Source organism: Mus caroli, chromosome 4 (genome assembly GCF_900094665.2).
Source record: "Mus caroli chromosome 4, CAROLI_EIJ_v1.1, whole genome shotgun sequence".
NCBI classification, from domain to species: domain Eukaryota; kingdom Metazoa; phylum Chordata; class Mammalia; order Rodentia; family Muridae; genus Mus; species Mus caroli.
The window spans coordinates 57,720,097-57,734,559 of NC_034573.1; the positions used below are offsets into that span (position 1 = coordinate 57,720,097).

Below are 14,463 nucleotides of genomic sequence, written 5' to 3' on the forward strand. Positions count from 1 at the left end.
AGAGGAAGACCATGGACAACATGATACAGGGAGGCCCAGAGAAAATTCAGGGAAAAGTCCCCTGAAAATAAATGACTTTATAGCCTTTTGGGGGTATCAGTAAGATCCTCACTGTGTGAGAGTGTGGTCAACCTAGTTGTGACAAAACACATTGAAGTGCCAGGTACCAGGCAAGACTAGAAATTAGAGGATATTAAGCACAGTGGGACTTCTTGATTCTCTGTGTCCACAGTGATTGAGGTGAGGGTAGAGATTGAGAATAGTAAGACTTGATTCAAGCTGTGGGATCTGGCCTCTGAGTTACCAGAATCTTAAAGGGGCAGGCCCATGATCTCACAGGACCCATGTCAGAAACTTCCAACATAGTTGTTGAATGTCAATCACAGCACATGAGGTCTACTCTCTGGCATCAGTGTTGGGCTCTGGCTTCTCACCTACCTTTCATCTCCCTACCCCTCTTACCTCACCCTCTGGTTTATTGCATGGGCTACTCTTGCTCCTTCCAGTTGGTCTTCCTTGAATGAGTCAGAGCCTGCCACTTCTGACCACCCAACCTGCTGGTAACTTCAGTGGCGGCTGTCAATGCGACATACTTGGGAACACAGAACACTGATGAAGGAACTGCTCCCATCAGACTGGACTGTGGGCGTTCCTTTTGTCTTTTCTTGATGGCTAGTTGGTGTAGGAGGGTCCAGCTCAGTATGTGTGGTGCCACTCCTGGACAGGTGATCCTGGGTTGTGAAAGAAAGCAAGCCCAACTAAAGTGGGGGAAGCAACCCAGAGCAGCAGCTCTCCATATATCTGGCTTCAGTTGTCTCCAAAGAGTTCATACCTTGGCGTCCCTCCAGGATGAACTATGAATCTGTAAACTAAAATAAATTCTTTTCTCCCCAGATTGCTTTTGCTTGTGGTTGTTTATCATGCCAAAGGAAAAGCAAGATAGAAAAGTCTCCTGTACCAGGCAGGGTAAGAGCCTGGCCTTGCCTGGGCCTCTTCTGGAGAAGCAAGCGCCTTCATCTTGCCCTTACCTGTCTGACCAGGGATGTCTCCTCCTCTTTCCCCTCCCTTCCGGTTCCAGCAGCCAAGAACACTTCTTCTTGCCCTGCTTCATCTTCTGTCAGCAGAGGTCGACAGGATAGTGCTTCCCTCCCTCTCTCCTTCCCTCCCTCCCTCCTTCCCTCCCTCCCTCCCTCCCTCCCTCCCTCCCTCCCTCCCTCCCTCCCTCCCTCCCTCCCTCCCTCCTGCTTCAAGCCTTTGCTTGCATGCTGCTTTCTCTAACCCCATCTGGCCCGCTCACCTTATTTCTCCCACTCTCGGGACTCCTGTTCCACTGCCCACAGCTTTATTGTATTCTAACCCTGCCCAGAATGTAGTAATTTGTATGAGTTCAGACCCTCTGGGAAGGCAGTTCTTTGTTTCCTGTGGTCTTCTGAGTGGGTTTCCTGTGGTGTCCAACATTTCCTGGGCATTGGTGGAATGGATGAATGAACTTGGATTTGTCCTGCTCTGGTCCTATGTAAAAACAGTTGAAGAATCTGTGGATACTTGAAGACAAGTATTTATGGAGGATTGACTGGTGCCAAGTCCCCTGTGAAGTCCTGAGGATCCCGAAGTAAACAGGAGTGACATTTTTGCTCCCAGAGACAGGGATAAATCACCATCACCTTTGGGTCCCTGGTCACACCATAACTCAGGGCAAAAGGGGGTGTCTACTCCATGTTGAATGAATGCCTGGGCCTTCTCTGACTGTTGAGTGACACTCAGGCCTTTCTAGTCTCCCTTTTACCAGTGGTTTTTACCTTTACCAATGGTCTTTGCCATTCAAGTTGATGGGAAGAGAATCAGTCTCAGTGCCAGGTATGCTGATGTTTATTGATCATCTAGGGCAGGTCCTTTGACATCTGAGGCTCATTTTTCTTTTGTCTCTTCTGTATGTGATGCAGAATGGTATTCCACCATTTTCAGAGGGATCCGAGGCTTAGAAATGTGACTTGTCCAGGTGTCACAGCCAAGAGGGACAGCAGGGACATCAGTGGCTTCACTCTCTTTTCCGTTACTGGGGAGCATCTGGCACTCTGGAAACTGATGGTGGGGAGCTTACATAGCAAGGCTCCACCTGAAGACTCTCAGAGTGACAGCCTGGTTAATCACCCATACTTTTTTCTTAAGTGGACATAGGATCTTAATTTATATAACACATATCTGTGTGATCTAGAGCAGTTTTTTCCCTCCTTGAAGCTCAGCTTACCTCTCTGAGCAATGATAAAACCCATCCAATGATGTGTAGATTGTGTGGCATGCACTTCTGAAGTACTTAGCATGGCATCTTATACACAATAAGTACATATGTCACCAAAAATGGTGACAGAGGAGACATATGACCTGTTTTTTTGAACCACCTATGTCCCTCTTAGTTTGATGTAGAAGCCAAAGAGGAGAGCTATTGTCTTGTCTGCAATAGACTGTGATCTTGATGTCTTTAGAGGCCCCACACTACACTGACCAGATGAAACAAGGTCACTGTTGAGGTCAAGGCAATAGGCTTCTAGAGTTGGGGGGAACCCTTTTGAGTCATGTAGCACGGTTGGGAAGCCAGGAGCCAGAAAGGGGAAATAGTGGTGGAGGTAATGTCTGTGTTGGTGGCAAGTAAATTGGTGTACAGGAGTGTGGGGACATTTCCATTCCTTTCGTGTAGAGAGATCACCCCATCTCTTACCTTTAAGCTTCTGTCACCTGCTGGCTGAGTGGACTGGAGACTGTGATGTCACAGAGTTGGGAACTGGGGAATGTTGGTGACAGGGGTTCTGAACTGGACCATAAGGCAGGGAGGAAGGGGGCTGTCTGCTGACCTCTCTGCAGTGGTTTGTCCCACTATCCACAATGTATTAGGTCGTTGGAAGGGGTATCTCCTGTCCTTGGATTAGTAGGCTAGCTAGGGTGTATTCTTCTAAGAGAGCTAGATCTACTGTGTATGTATTCTGAGAGAGCTAGACCTACTGTGTAAATACAGGTGTAAATAATTCCCTGCCGTTGGCCACCTGCTCAGTTTCCTGTGTGAGGCCACGTGGACACTTCTCAACATGGCTGCCTTTCATCTCATGTTCTGTGCCACTGTGGTAGATTGGACATCTGTCCTTCCATGACCCAAAGACATGTCATCCTGATAAAGCCAGTCAAAACAGTGCACTCAAGCATGTACAGCAGGAAGGGGAATTTAGGCTTAGTATTGCCTTGTGCTCCAGTAGACACTAATGCTGAACTCACATTACACATTAGGACACTGGGGCACACAGAGCCAGAGGCTGAACATTTTATCAGGTTAAGCACTGTCTGATCTCTTGTTCTAGTTCTTTGTCAGCCTGGCAGAGAATATCTGTATCGCCTGCTATTAATAGACACTTCTCATTCCGTCCTGGCCTCTGCTGGGTCAGGAGCATGCTCAGAGGTGCTAGAAGACTGTCCCCATTGACTGGACCAGGTCCACCAGATAACATGGATCATCTCTACCAGAAGGTTGCACATTAGTAGCCTTTCTATGCTATAATCCTCGCCTATATTGTGAACATTCTCCCATTTTCCAGGAAACAGAGGAAAGGTGTCCTTGGATGATGGGCTGTTTAGCCCATCACACACTTTAAATGCTTCTATGAGGAAATGAACAAAAAAATCTCCAATGCAAGGAACAAGAAGAACATGACAGGTTAGGTGGCTCAGGAGGTAAGAGCACTTGCTACCCATCCTGACCACCTGAGTTCAATCCCTGATCCATCCTGGAAGGAGAGGACTGACTCCAAGTTGTATTCTGATCTCCATTTGTAGATCCTAGCTTGGCCCCTCCCATTAAACAAACAACTGAATATAATAAAAATTAAAAGACAAATACTACAACAGTAATAAAAACTGTTTAAGATTAAACCCAGAAATTTTACAGAGAACAAAAGTAACAAAACCAAACTAATAAATCTTTTGTAAAAAAATTACAGACCAATTAAGTGGAAGAACTTGGTAGCAGGAACTGAATCAAACAAGTGACTTTAGTTTTAATCAATTCCAAGGCCTCTATACACTGGACAAGTGGCCTGTCACTGAGCTCCACACTAAATCCTCTCAGCAAGCAATGTGAATTTTCAGTCTTGTGGGCTCCTGTGTGCCCAGGTGCCAACTACGGGGGAGGGCTCCAAATGGGAAACTTGACTCTGATTCAGTGGAAATATCAGATCATTTTGAACTGAGAGACTGTTGTGCCTGAACCCTTGAAATGTGTGACACTCAAAAGGACTTCATGGAACCCATAGCCTTGGGAGAAAAGGCTCGGAGGCATTTTGGAACAATGGATGGAATTTGAATCGGGCTGTTTTAGTAGGAGATGCTTTGGTTTTGGGTACTTGCTGGATTAAAGGATGTCCTTGCCTATAAGAAGTGCTCTATGAGGGATTTAGGCAAAGGGTCAGGATGCTTGCTCTCAGACCATTCAGGGAAAAAATATAAATATGATAACGTGAGAATAATTTTTCTTTTCCTTTCCTTTCCTCTATTTTTTCCCCATTGAGACAACTTTCCTATAAGTTTGAAATTATTTCAAAAGCTACTCAGAAGGTCAAAGTTTTCGTAGGTTATTTGGAAGTGACACTATAAGAACTGATAACTGTAAGATCTGAGGAGGGCCAGAGAGGAGAGTCACATTCTCTGATGCAAACAAGGACTTTAATTGCAGGCAGCCCCCCTCCCTGGCTGTCAGGATCTGGGGTGACTCACACCAGTGGCACAGGGATGGCTCAGACCTCTTCCCTCCTTGTGGTGGAGTTTCTGAATCGGTCTTCATGACTCCTGTCCACTGCCTTCTTCATCCTCATGGAGACCCTCCAGTAGCTGAGCAGCTCAGAGCCTGTGTGGAACTGCCACTAGAACCCTCAGGGTCTCCCGATGAGACACGGTCGGAGGGCCCAGTGTTCCTGGTAGTAGCGGTTTAGATTCCTTTTAGGGTATCCTGTTTGTATATTGTATGCGGTCAGCTCTGAAAGAAGGAAAGCAGGCTGTTGGGTGAAGGCCTTTGAGCTAGAGTCGGATGAACTACTGTGATTGTATCTATCTCAGATGGGTTTCTAGATCCCAGGCGTTCCATGGGAGCCCAGGCACTCCACAGCTTAGTTAGCAGACCTGGTGTCATTCTGCATGGTGGAGTCACTGTCAACAGAATGTCTTGCAAAGCACAGGACATAGGAAACAGAAAACTTGGGCCCATCCTGGCTTAGACACAGATGGTGTTCCCTGGTAGGCTGCTGCAAAGTCCCTTTCCCAGTGTGGAACCTAGTTCACTGGGTCATGGATGAGCCAGAGAAGACCCCAGCTCCTCACCCTCAGTTTAAATAGAACAGGTATGCTCTTGTAGGAAAACTTACCCTGCAGTGGGCTCATGTTTGTAACAGGGGCTTGACTGACAGGTGGGTTCTACAGTGAGGAGATGTGGGTGAGCCTTGTCTATCAATGGCCCCTTGGGGATAGAGGCTGTGTGAGGCCTTCGGGGCACAGGATGAATTTCCCACAACATGGCTTCCTTTATTCTTTATGGTTCTGCCACTGTTCTAGGTTGGACATTTGTTCTTCTGTGACCCAAAGACAATGTCACCCCAACTGAGCTGAGCATTCTTTTTTTTTTTTGTTTTGTTTTTGTTTTTCGAGACAGGGTTTCTCTGTATAGCCCTGGCTGTCCTGGAACTCACTTTGTAGACCAGGCTGGCCTCGAACTCAGAAATTCACCTGCCTCTGCCTCCGAGTGCTGGGATTAAAGGCGTGCGCCACCACGCCTGGCTTGAGCTGAGCATTCTTATTTATTGCTCATTTGATGTGTACCCATTTGGCTTTGGGGAAACAAAAGAGAACAAGACCAGTGTGGACCTGTCACTCTGGAACCAATGTAGACCTGCCAGTCTGGAACTCAATTTGTAGCCTCCAAAGCAGAGATGAAGCAGAGTCACACAAAATACACAGTCAAGACCACACCACGGTGTCCATAAGCGTGTGAGTGCATGGGTGTAGAATGTTCTTTCCTCCCAGACCTGCTCCTTCTAATGCAATGCCTAACCTGGAAAAGAGTGGCTAGCCTCAGACTCTGTAGCCTCTGCAGCATCCCCTGGAGTCTGAGCATAGCTCTCTCACATCCTCATAGGGCCTGGCCATCAGGACAGAGTTCCCTTCCCCAGAGGTCATTGTCAGGGCCTCTCTTGAGGACTCACCTTCATAATCACTGCTGGCAGAGGAGTGCTTTTCTTGGCCAATGACGGGCTGTGTAGTAGCTCTCTTGAGGTTTTGTTCGCCTAACTCATTCTTCTCAGTCTTCAGCAAATCTGACAACGAGAATCCCATGGGAGTCACGTGGGAAGGCTGAGCCAGCCAGTCATAGAAGTGAGAGTGTTGAGCCAACTGAAGCAGCACATAGGTGAGTGGTGGATATTATGGGATGGGGGAAAATCTGAATCTGTTTCTCCTTTGAACAGATGCTGAACTTAAAGATACATATTTTTAAAAGTGATTTATTTATTCATTTATTTCATGAATGAATGGCAATGGTGTTTAGCCTGCCTGTATGTCTGTGTGAAGGTGTCAGATTCTTGGAACTGGAATTACAAAGAGTTGTAAGTTGCCACGTGTGTAATGGGAGTTGAAGCTGGGTCTCCTAGAAGAGCAGCCAGTGCTCACAACCACTGAGCCATCTTTCCAGCCCTAAAAATATGTATTGTTTTAAAAGAATCAACTTTTTTCTTATTTTTTATTTTTAAATGCAATGTGCATCTATTTCAAAAAGGAAAAATGTTCCCAATTCCTCTCCTCCGAGATACAGTTTTCCCTTAAGCATATTTTAACATAGCTTATCAGATTGCCTGTCCTATGTATGTGGTTCATTACCTTCATAGACGTTATATACATCTTTCCCATGCTAGGACATTAAAAATTAGTAGTTGTACAGTATTTGGCTTTATGGATAATTCAAGACTTACTTAACCAATCCACAATTGTGTATTTAGATTTTTTTCCTTCAAGTTTTACTACTATAACGGTTGGTATGGATTATGTTTAAGCCTTTGTGTACTTCCAGAGAAGTAACAGAGTCCATGAGAGACAGGCTAAGCTCTCTGGAGCAGGTGTGACAGCTTTGCCACTGGCTGTGTAATGAGTAAATCGCCTCTGCTCATGATTGCAATGCAGTACCCTTGTTTTGGATGGTAGTGCCTACCTTAGAGCTGCAGTGCAGGCAGAGAGATGCTTGCCCTAAGTGCAGCCACCGCACATGGCATGGTGGAGGATTCACCAGAGTTGCACGGTGCTGCATAAGTGCTGCCGCACCAGAGACTGAGCACCTTCGTTATTGTCTTAGCGAAGCAAGCTTGCATTTTTTAAGGTTTTGTTCTTCATTTTTAGCCTGAAGCTATTTCCGGAAGCCTTTAAAAGCTCTTGTGGGATTCTGTATGTTCCTACTATGAGGATTTTTTTCCTGCCTCTTGTCCCATTTCATCTGACAGTAGGGCTGTGACAGATTTCCACCGGCACTTTGTCTTACCGTGTCCCCGCCAGTCTTAGCTTTTCCTACTTTTTCCTCTCTGACATCTCTGGGTTTGATCCCTGTCTTTTCTGTCCTAGGCCACCAAAGAAGGCTGTGATACAAACTGGACATGGAGATATCTTCTCTGTTTTCCTCTCCTTCCCTGATACAGAACCATGGGGGTCTCTTATTTCAGAAGATGAAGATGAGAAGGGATGGCGGTATGTCCTGGACTTTGATGAGGAAGAACTACTCATTCGTTTTGTAAGCCATCAGAATGCCAAGACTTCTTATTAGAAGACGTTATTCTAGTCTGCCCAAGCCCATCCACTCCTATTCCTTCACAACACCTCCACCATGATTCCTCAAGTGTACTATAAAGTGTATATTCCCATTTTACAGGATTGGCTAGTTGAGGATAGCTGAGGCAAAGACAGATTAGGTGACTTGCTCAACCCCTGTGACAGAACTGAGACTCTCAAAGGGGTATGCCAGATCCACAGGCAGAGAGCTTAACTTTTCTCTTACATGTCTTCCAGTCTTGAGCCTTGTTCCTCAAATTACAAAGTGTATCCAGATTTACCCAGAGACCATGCCAAAACACAGCTTCTGACTCAATAGGACAGCAACAGGGTCTGAAGATGCACTTTATTTTATTTCAAGACAGGGTCTCATATATCCTGAGCTGACCTGCCGCTCACTAAGTACTGGAGGATGGCCTTGAAGCTCCCATCTCCCTAGTCCACCTCTCAAGTACTGGGATTACAGATTAGGTACCACCTCACTGTTTGCTTTTCATGTGGTGCTAGCATTGGACCTAGGGTTTCAGGCATGCTAAGCAACTAATCAACAGATCTACATCCCCAGCCCTAACTATGCGTTCCAAGAGGCTCTCAGGTGATGCCAGTGCTTCGAGACCTCAGTCCACACTTTAGCTAGCAAGCCAGAGCTCCCTTTTCTGTTGGCTATCCTCCACCTTTTAGCTTGCAATTTCTTTCACTCAAAAGATGAACGAAATGGTTATAAAACCACTCATGGACCTAAGGCTAGGGAATGTCACGGAAGAGGGGGTGAAAAGATTCTAAGAGCTAGAGGGTTCAAGGAGTTGGCTGTGGGGTTGTGTCTCCCGAGAATGACAGAATCTACATGTTAAAGCCTCTGTCACAGGACTCCCAAACATGAACAAGGAAGATTCCAGTAGCCGTGTCCAAGTGGATGGGGGAAACTCCACAGCTTCAACCCCGCACCAAGAACTATAGGCAACTGAGGGAATGCTAAGAGCTGGAGAAATAGTCTTCCTGAAGGAAGAGCACATAACAATTGGTTATGCAATACCAAATGATCAGCCCTGAAAACATACATAGAAGTAGTATTATACAGACTGAGCAGTTTTTTACTTATGTATTTAGGAATATATGTTATATACTTATATGTAACAATAAAAAAGAGCCATGGATATAAAAGAGAGCAAGGAGGGCTGTGTGGAGGGTTTGGAGGGACAGAATAGAAGGTGAGAATGTTGTAATTATAATCTCAAAAAAAGTAAACACAAAATAAGGAAATCTGGGGTCTTCTCAGGAGGAAGAAGATAAACTGAGGTGTAGAGGGGCCAGGCAGGGTGCTCTGGTCTGATACCTACTGTAGGTTGGTGTCTGGTTCTCTTGGCTTGGAACCTTGGTGGTCTCAACAACAGGTTCCTCACAGTCCCAGCAGCATAAACTGAAGATTTTTGAGGCAAGGGTTTGGTGGGCCGCTGTAGGAGGTAAAACAATGGGGACTAGAGATCCTTGGATCTGAATTTCACATATCGGTTAGAAATTGTCTATGATTCTCTGTGGTCAGGAAGTCCAGGTTGGCTCTTTCTGTCTAAGCTGTTCTTTGTGTGTGTGTGTGTGTGTTCATGTGTATACGTGGAAGCAACATCAGATATCTTTGCCAACCACTCTGCACCTTGTTTTCTTGAGATAAGGTCCCTCAGCGGTCTTGGAATTTGCCAATTTGGAAAGAATGGCTCGCTAGCAACTCCCAGGTCCCTTTGTGTCTTTGCATCCCCCGTGTTGAGCTTATAGGCATCCCTTGCCATTATGTGGATGCTCAGGTTCAGACTCAAGTCTTTATGCTTGCCTAGCAAGTACTTTTCTGACTGAGCCATCTCTTCACGCAGAAGCCCCCTTTAAAAGACACTTTTCTTGCTCTATACAAAATTTCCTTACCCATAGAGAAGAAATGAAGGCTTTACTCTGCCAGCTTTGTCTGCAGTGGAATCACCAGGGTTGAAATTGAGCCCAGTTCACCAGGCAGGTCTGTTTCCTAGATGAACACAAGACCATAGCTGAAAAGTGCTAGTCCTTCATCTGTGTCTACACTCCAGCTAGGACCCACTGCAGCAGGATCTTAGCTCCTGCGGAAGTAGATCACTGGTAATCAGGCTTTAGGTTGCTCTGTGGTCTACTCCATTTTTAGGTACATATTCTTGGTGGTGCCTACTTTACAGAAGCAAAGTGTTAAATATTTGCAAGGTGACTCTGGTGGTAGGTCTCTCCCCCCCTCCCCCAGCTCATTGTCTCTAACTTACTCTAATTCCCGGGTCCCATGGCAACATGGAAGGAAGTACATGTCATGCAGGTTTTGTGGGGCAGTGAACTGTGCCATCAGACAGAAGAACTGGTAAGGTAATAGCAAAGTTTAGAACTCGACACCCCACTAGAAGGACCATGACAACCTACCAAATAGACTAGAGCCTAGAGGTCTCCATGCTAATGAGGTATCTAGGGGCTCCAAGTGTTTAGTCAATGAACACCCCTTTCTAGGCGTCCCTTCCTGCAAAACATATTTAATCTCTTAATCACCCTGTTGCATGCATCCTCATCCACCATGACATCCAGTTTGGACAAGCAAGGACTGTCTCCTTCATCAAGGACTGCTGGGTGGGGAGGCCTTCATCATACAGAGCCTTGCCTTCTACTCCTGTAGAAGGCCTGTCTGTATTTCTGGCACTCACTCTGAGCTAAGGTGGATTTCCCTGCCACCTGCCCTGGGCTCATCATAGGCTGATGCGTGCCCGTTTCCAACTTCTTGCGGTCTCCAGTAGCATCTGGGTGCACAGGAGGATGGGAACCCTCTAACTCTCCGAGGTTCCCAATGGCATCTGTTTGTCCAGGAGTTAGAGAACCACAGCCTCTGTTCCAGCCTCCTCTGTTTCTCACCCGTGGGGCCCCTATCTTAGACTGTCTTCTCTGAGCGCCATGTTGGCATCCTATGAGCCTGGCACCCCAGAGGCAAGGAAGAAATGCAGCTTAGCACCTCTGCATTTAATGTAGAACCACAGGTTTAGTTCCTGGTGTGGACATTTGTCATATGGATTTGAGTAAGCCCCTCAATGGGAAGAGGAAGTTAATCTGGGTGATCCCTCCAAAGATCTTTCTCATGCCAATGGTACGAGAATATAGAATCTTGTTTTAGTCCCAAACTTCTTTTATATGTCAACTTTTTAGACCTCTAGATATGTCCCATTCTTGTGCTGTGACAAAACTTTCTTTTAGGGAATTATTGCCATAGCATTGATTAGGTAGGTGTCTGTCATCCCACCCAGCTCATCATGTGAGATGCCTGTCACTGTCACTTGTTCCTTTCTTGACTGCTGTATTGGTCTCAGCTACCAACAGCTCTTGCATGAATCATTTTAATAGTCTCCTTCCTAACTGGTCTCCCTGTTTTCCTTACCATTAATGATTAATTAATGGGAAAGCTAGGATTCCCATGTTGATATGTATTATGTAATAGTTCTGCTCAATATCTTCAGTGGTAGAAAGAAAAGGACATAGATGAAGAAATACAGTATTGAAGAAAGAAATGACAATCTTGAAATAATAGGCATTCTAGATATAAAAAGCAGCAGTTGGGGCCCAAGAGATGACACAGCAGGTAAAAGAACTTGCTTCTCAGACTGACCTTATGAATTCAACCCCCAAGGTCCACGTGGAAGGAGAGAACCAACTCCCACAAGGTGTCCTTTGAATTCCACAAGCATGACATGGCACATAGTGTGTGCTTGTGTGTGTGTGTGTGTGTGTGTGTGTGTGTGTGCTGAGTACACACATACCCCTACACACACCAAAAACATCTGAAAGATCTAGAGAGAATGAGTAATACCAAACGTAACAGTAGAAGCTATAGTGTATATGAAGGGATATAAAGGACAATAGAAGATCCACACATGGAAATAGAGAGTGGAAAACTGTTAAAGACTGAGAAGAACAGCAGTGAGCAGAGAGCTGCTGCATAGTTACCTTGTTCAGGGCCAGAGGGAGAGAGGTGGGGCAGTGGAAGTCTTTGAAGCATGAATGACAGATACCCCCTCACCCAAGTTTGATGAAGAACACTGACCTAAGTACCCATAGTACACCAAACAGACATTATTAAGTTACCTCGAATAAGTCAAATACTGAAAAATTAAAGAAAAAACCTTTCAAAGGTAAGAATCAGTAATAGTAATGATGATAATAATAATAATAGTAAAACCAAAGATACATTTGCTTATAAAGGGAAAATCAAGAATGACAGCTGATTTTGCATCAGAAACAGTGTGAAGTGGAAGACAATGGAGTGACATCTTGAACTACTGAAATACAAGTCCCAGAACACTCCTGGAAACATTTTCCAATGCTTATGGTGAGGTAAAGGCACTCACAAGGAAACAAGGTAAGAATCTGTGCTCAGAAGACTATGCCTAAAAAATTCTAAAAGTTTTCAGGAACATGATTGTCTTGGAAATACAAACCTAAAGAAAGGGATGAGCAGGAAACACAAGAATAATGACTGCTGTGAGAACTTTATGTCAAAGGTCTCCCTCACCCCCAATTTCTCCTCCCTAAACAAGTCTTTGGCAGGTTCTTATAGTTTCCAGAAGAAAACCCAAGTTTCTTACCCAGCTCTTAATCAAACTGTCACATCCCCCCACCCCCACCCCATACTCAACCATTTCAAAAAGTCCCCTGTCTTCAATTCCGGTGATTTCTTAACCAATTCCATCCAAGGCATACTGGTTACTTTGTCGATTAAAAACTCACCAAGCTCCCAACTCAGGAATTTATGCTTACTTTAACCTCTGACTAGAAGGGTATTTTTAGAAATACACTGTTTTTCCTCTCAAGTTTTTCTCTTTATGTTCCCTTTTCCAGGGACACTTCCTTTAGTCATACAATGAAGACTTGTATCTTTTACTGCTGACCCCTGCTCCCACTTTTCTGCCATGTTCTGACTTGTATTCATTTACTGTGTTTACAATCTGCCTTCCTTCAGTGGGTCACAGCACAGGAATTATGGACTTGGCCCAATGCTTGTTTCTTAATGTTAGCACACAGGGCGGTGTGGACAGTCAGTAAATGATTGTTGAATGAGTGAACCTCTTTGTCTTGGGGTTGTAAATTCTCGAGGAAGTAGTAAATTTGGTTATATATATATATATATATATATATATATAGTTTCAGAAACATCGTAACTGATGGGCTAACCTTGTGATGTGCCAGGCTGAATCTTGATTGCCTTGTGAGTCTCTTAGTTGTGCTGTTTACTGGTGGGAGCTATCCACCCCCACCCCTACCCCAGCTACTGCAGATCAAATGCACTCTATGTCCATGCTCCCCATTTTGCATGATGGTCCTCTCATTCACTATCAATCCTGTGCTAAGGCCTTCAGAGGAGCTCCTCATACCCATGGATCCAGTTCCTTCTGTGATTCTACTGTTAATATCCTCGATTAAGCATCTCTGGCTTTTGTTCGTCACACTGTAGCCAAGGCTGGATGAGCAGTTCTCCTGTTTATCCGTCTGCCGAAGGATCCTGTAATACACTGTTCCCTGAAATCAGAGATGGCATTACCTTGTGCCTTCATTCCTCAGATTTTAACACTCAGCCTGGGAGTTACCGGAAGCTGCCTCTGAAAATTAGGATGCACGTTCCTAGCCCTTCCTCACTCCTCCTGCCATGTAGCTTAGACCATGGTTTGTTACTGTATAGCGATTGCTTAACTCAAGCTCATTGCTACAAAACTTCGTGTTGAAAGCACTGTATTGTAGCTGGCTGTTTAGTCACAACTACATGGACAGTAGCTGGTGAGTATTTTCCTATTCAGTATATATTTTTGAGAACCTACTATGTGACTGGTTCTGTTTGGTGCTGGATATTTAATGATGAACAAAATAAAGATGGACAGATGTCTCACTCACAGGAGGCCAATGGTGACAGGTCTTACCTCTCACATCTTTATTTCCTGTGTCCTTAGTACCCATCCTGGTACTTAGAAAATATTCGAACAAACACGGACCTTCTCTTCCTTCTCCCATCTGATCTTCAATAATTTTTTTGCACATAAGTGAGTTCTCATGGTAAGAGGTACCCAGCAGATTAGACACATGTCTCTATGATGTAGGAACTATGGACTAGGAGGCTTGAGTGATGAGCTTAACCCCATTTCCAATAATCTTTTTGGATTAGCTGCCTGGTGAGTTGGTTTTTTTGTTTTTGTTTTTGGTAAAATCCGAGCCCTGGTAAAGTTCACTAAGCTCTCTTCCATGGATTTATTTTTCAGGATTCACAGCAATAGAAATAATATATAACACACTTAGATCTTGTGTTTAGGAGCTCCATCATTTAGTAAACATCTTTGCCATTAACCTGCCTGATTTCTGCTAATTGTTTTATTTTGTCCACCTAGCCCTTTAAAGTATCCCCAGTTGTTAACCAAATAGCCTTTTAAGAATTCTTAGCTGTCAGAGCTGCTTGACCTGACAGCCTTCAGTGTGGGTTCCTCTTAGATTTCTGGGAGCAGGATAGGATATAAAAAAGTCAGTCGAGGCCGAGAAAGTGATTGGGCAAGCAGAGAGAGAGAGAGAGAGAGAGAGAGAGAGAGAGAGAGAGAGAGAGAG

At 44.9% G+C, this 14,463-nt stretch overlaps 1 protein-coding gene across 5 annotated transcripts in view; it reads right to left on the reverse strand.

Annotated features, from left to right (window-relative positions):
- Window positions 1–2,021: 2,021 nt before the first annotated feature.
- Tex48 (testis expressed 48) overlaps window positions 2,022–14,463 on the reverse strand; it is a 17,780-nt gene continuing 5,338 nt past the window's right edge. For 2 of the 5 annotated variants that reach the window (XR_003836463.1, XR_003836465.1), the window contains exons 2-6: window positions 9,751–9,847; window positions 9,177–9,290; window positions 6,234–6,344; window positions 4,756–5,014; window positions 2,022–2,082 (exon numbers count right to left, since the gene is read on the reverse strand). Coding sequence is in view for 2 of the 5 variants with exons in the window: in XM_021160604.2 (XP_021016263.1) it covers window positions 4,911–5,014; window positions 6,234–6,344; window positions 9,177–9,290; window positions 9,751–9,754 (333 nt within the window). In the remaining 3 variants the exon portion in view is untranslated. Of the gene's footprint in view, window positions 2,083–4,690; window positions 5,015–6,233; window positions 6,345–9,176; window positions 9,291–9,750; window positions 9,848–13,250; window positions 13,385–14,463 lie in introns of those variants that run through there. The other 3 variants (XR_003836464.1, XM_021160604.2, XM_021160603.1) reach the window with 3 other exon arrangements.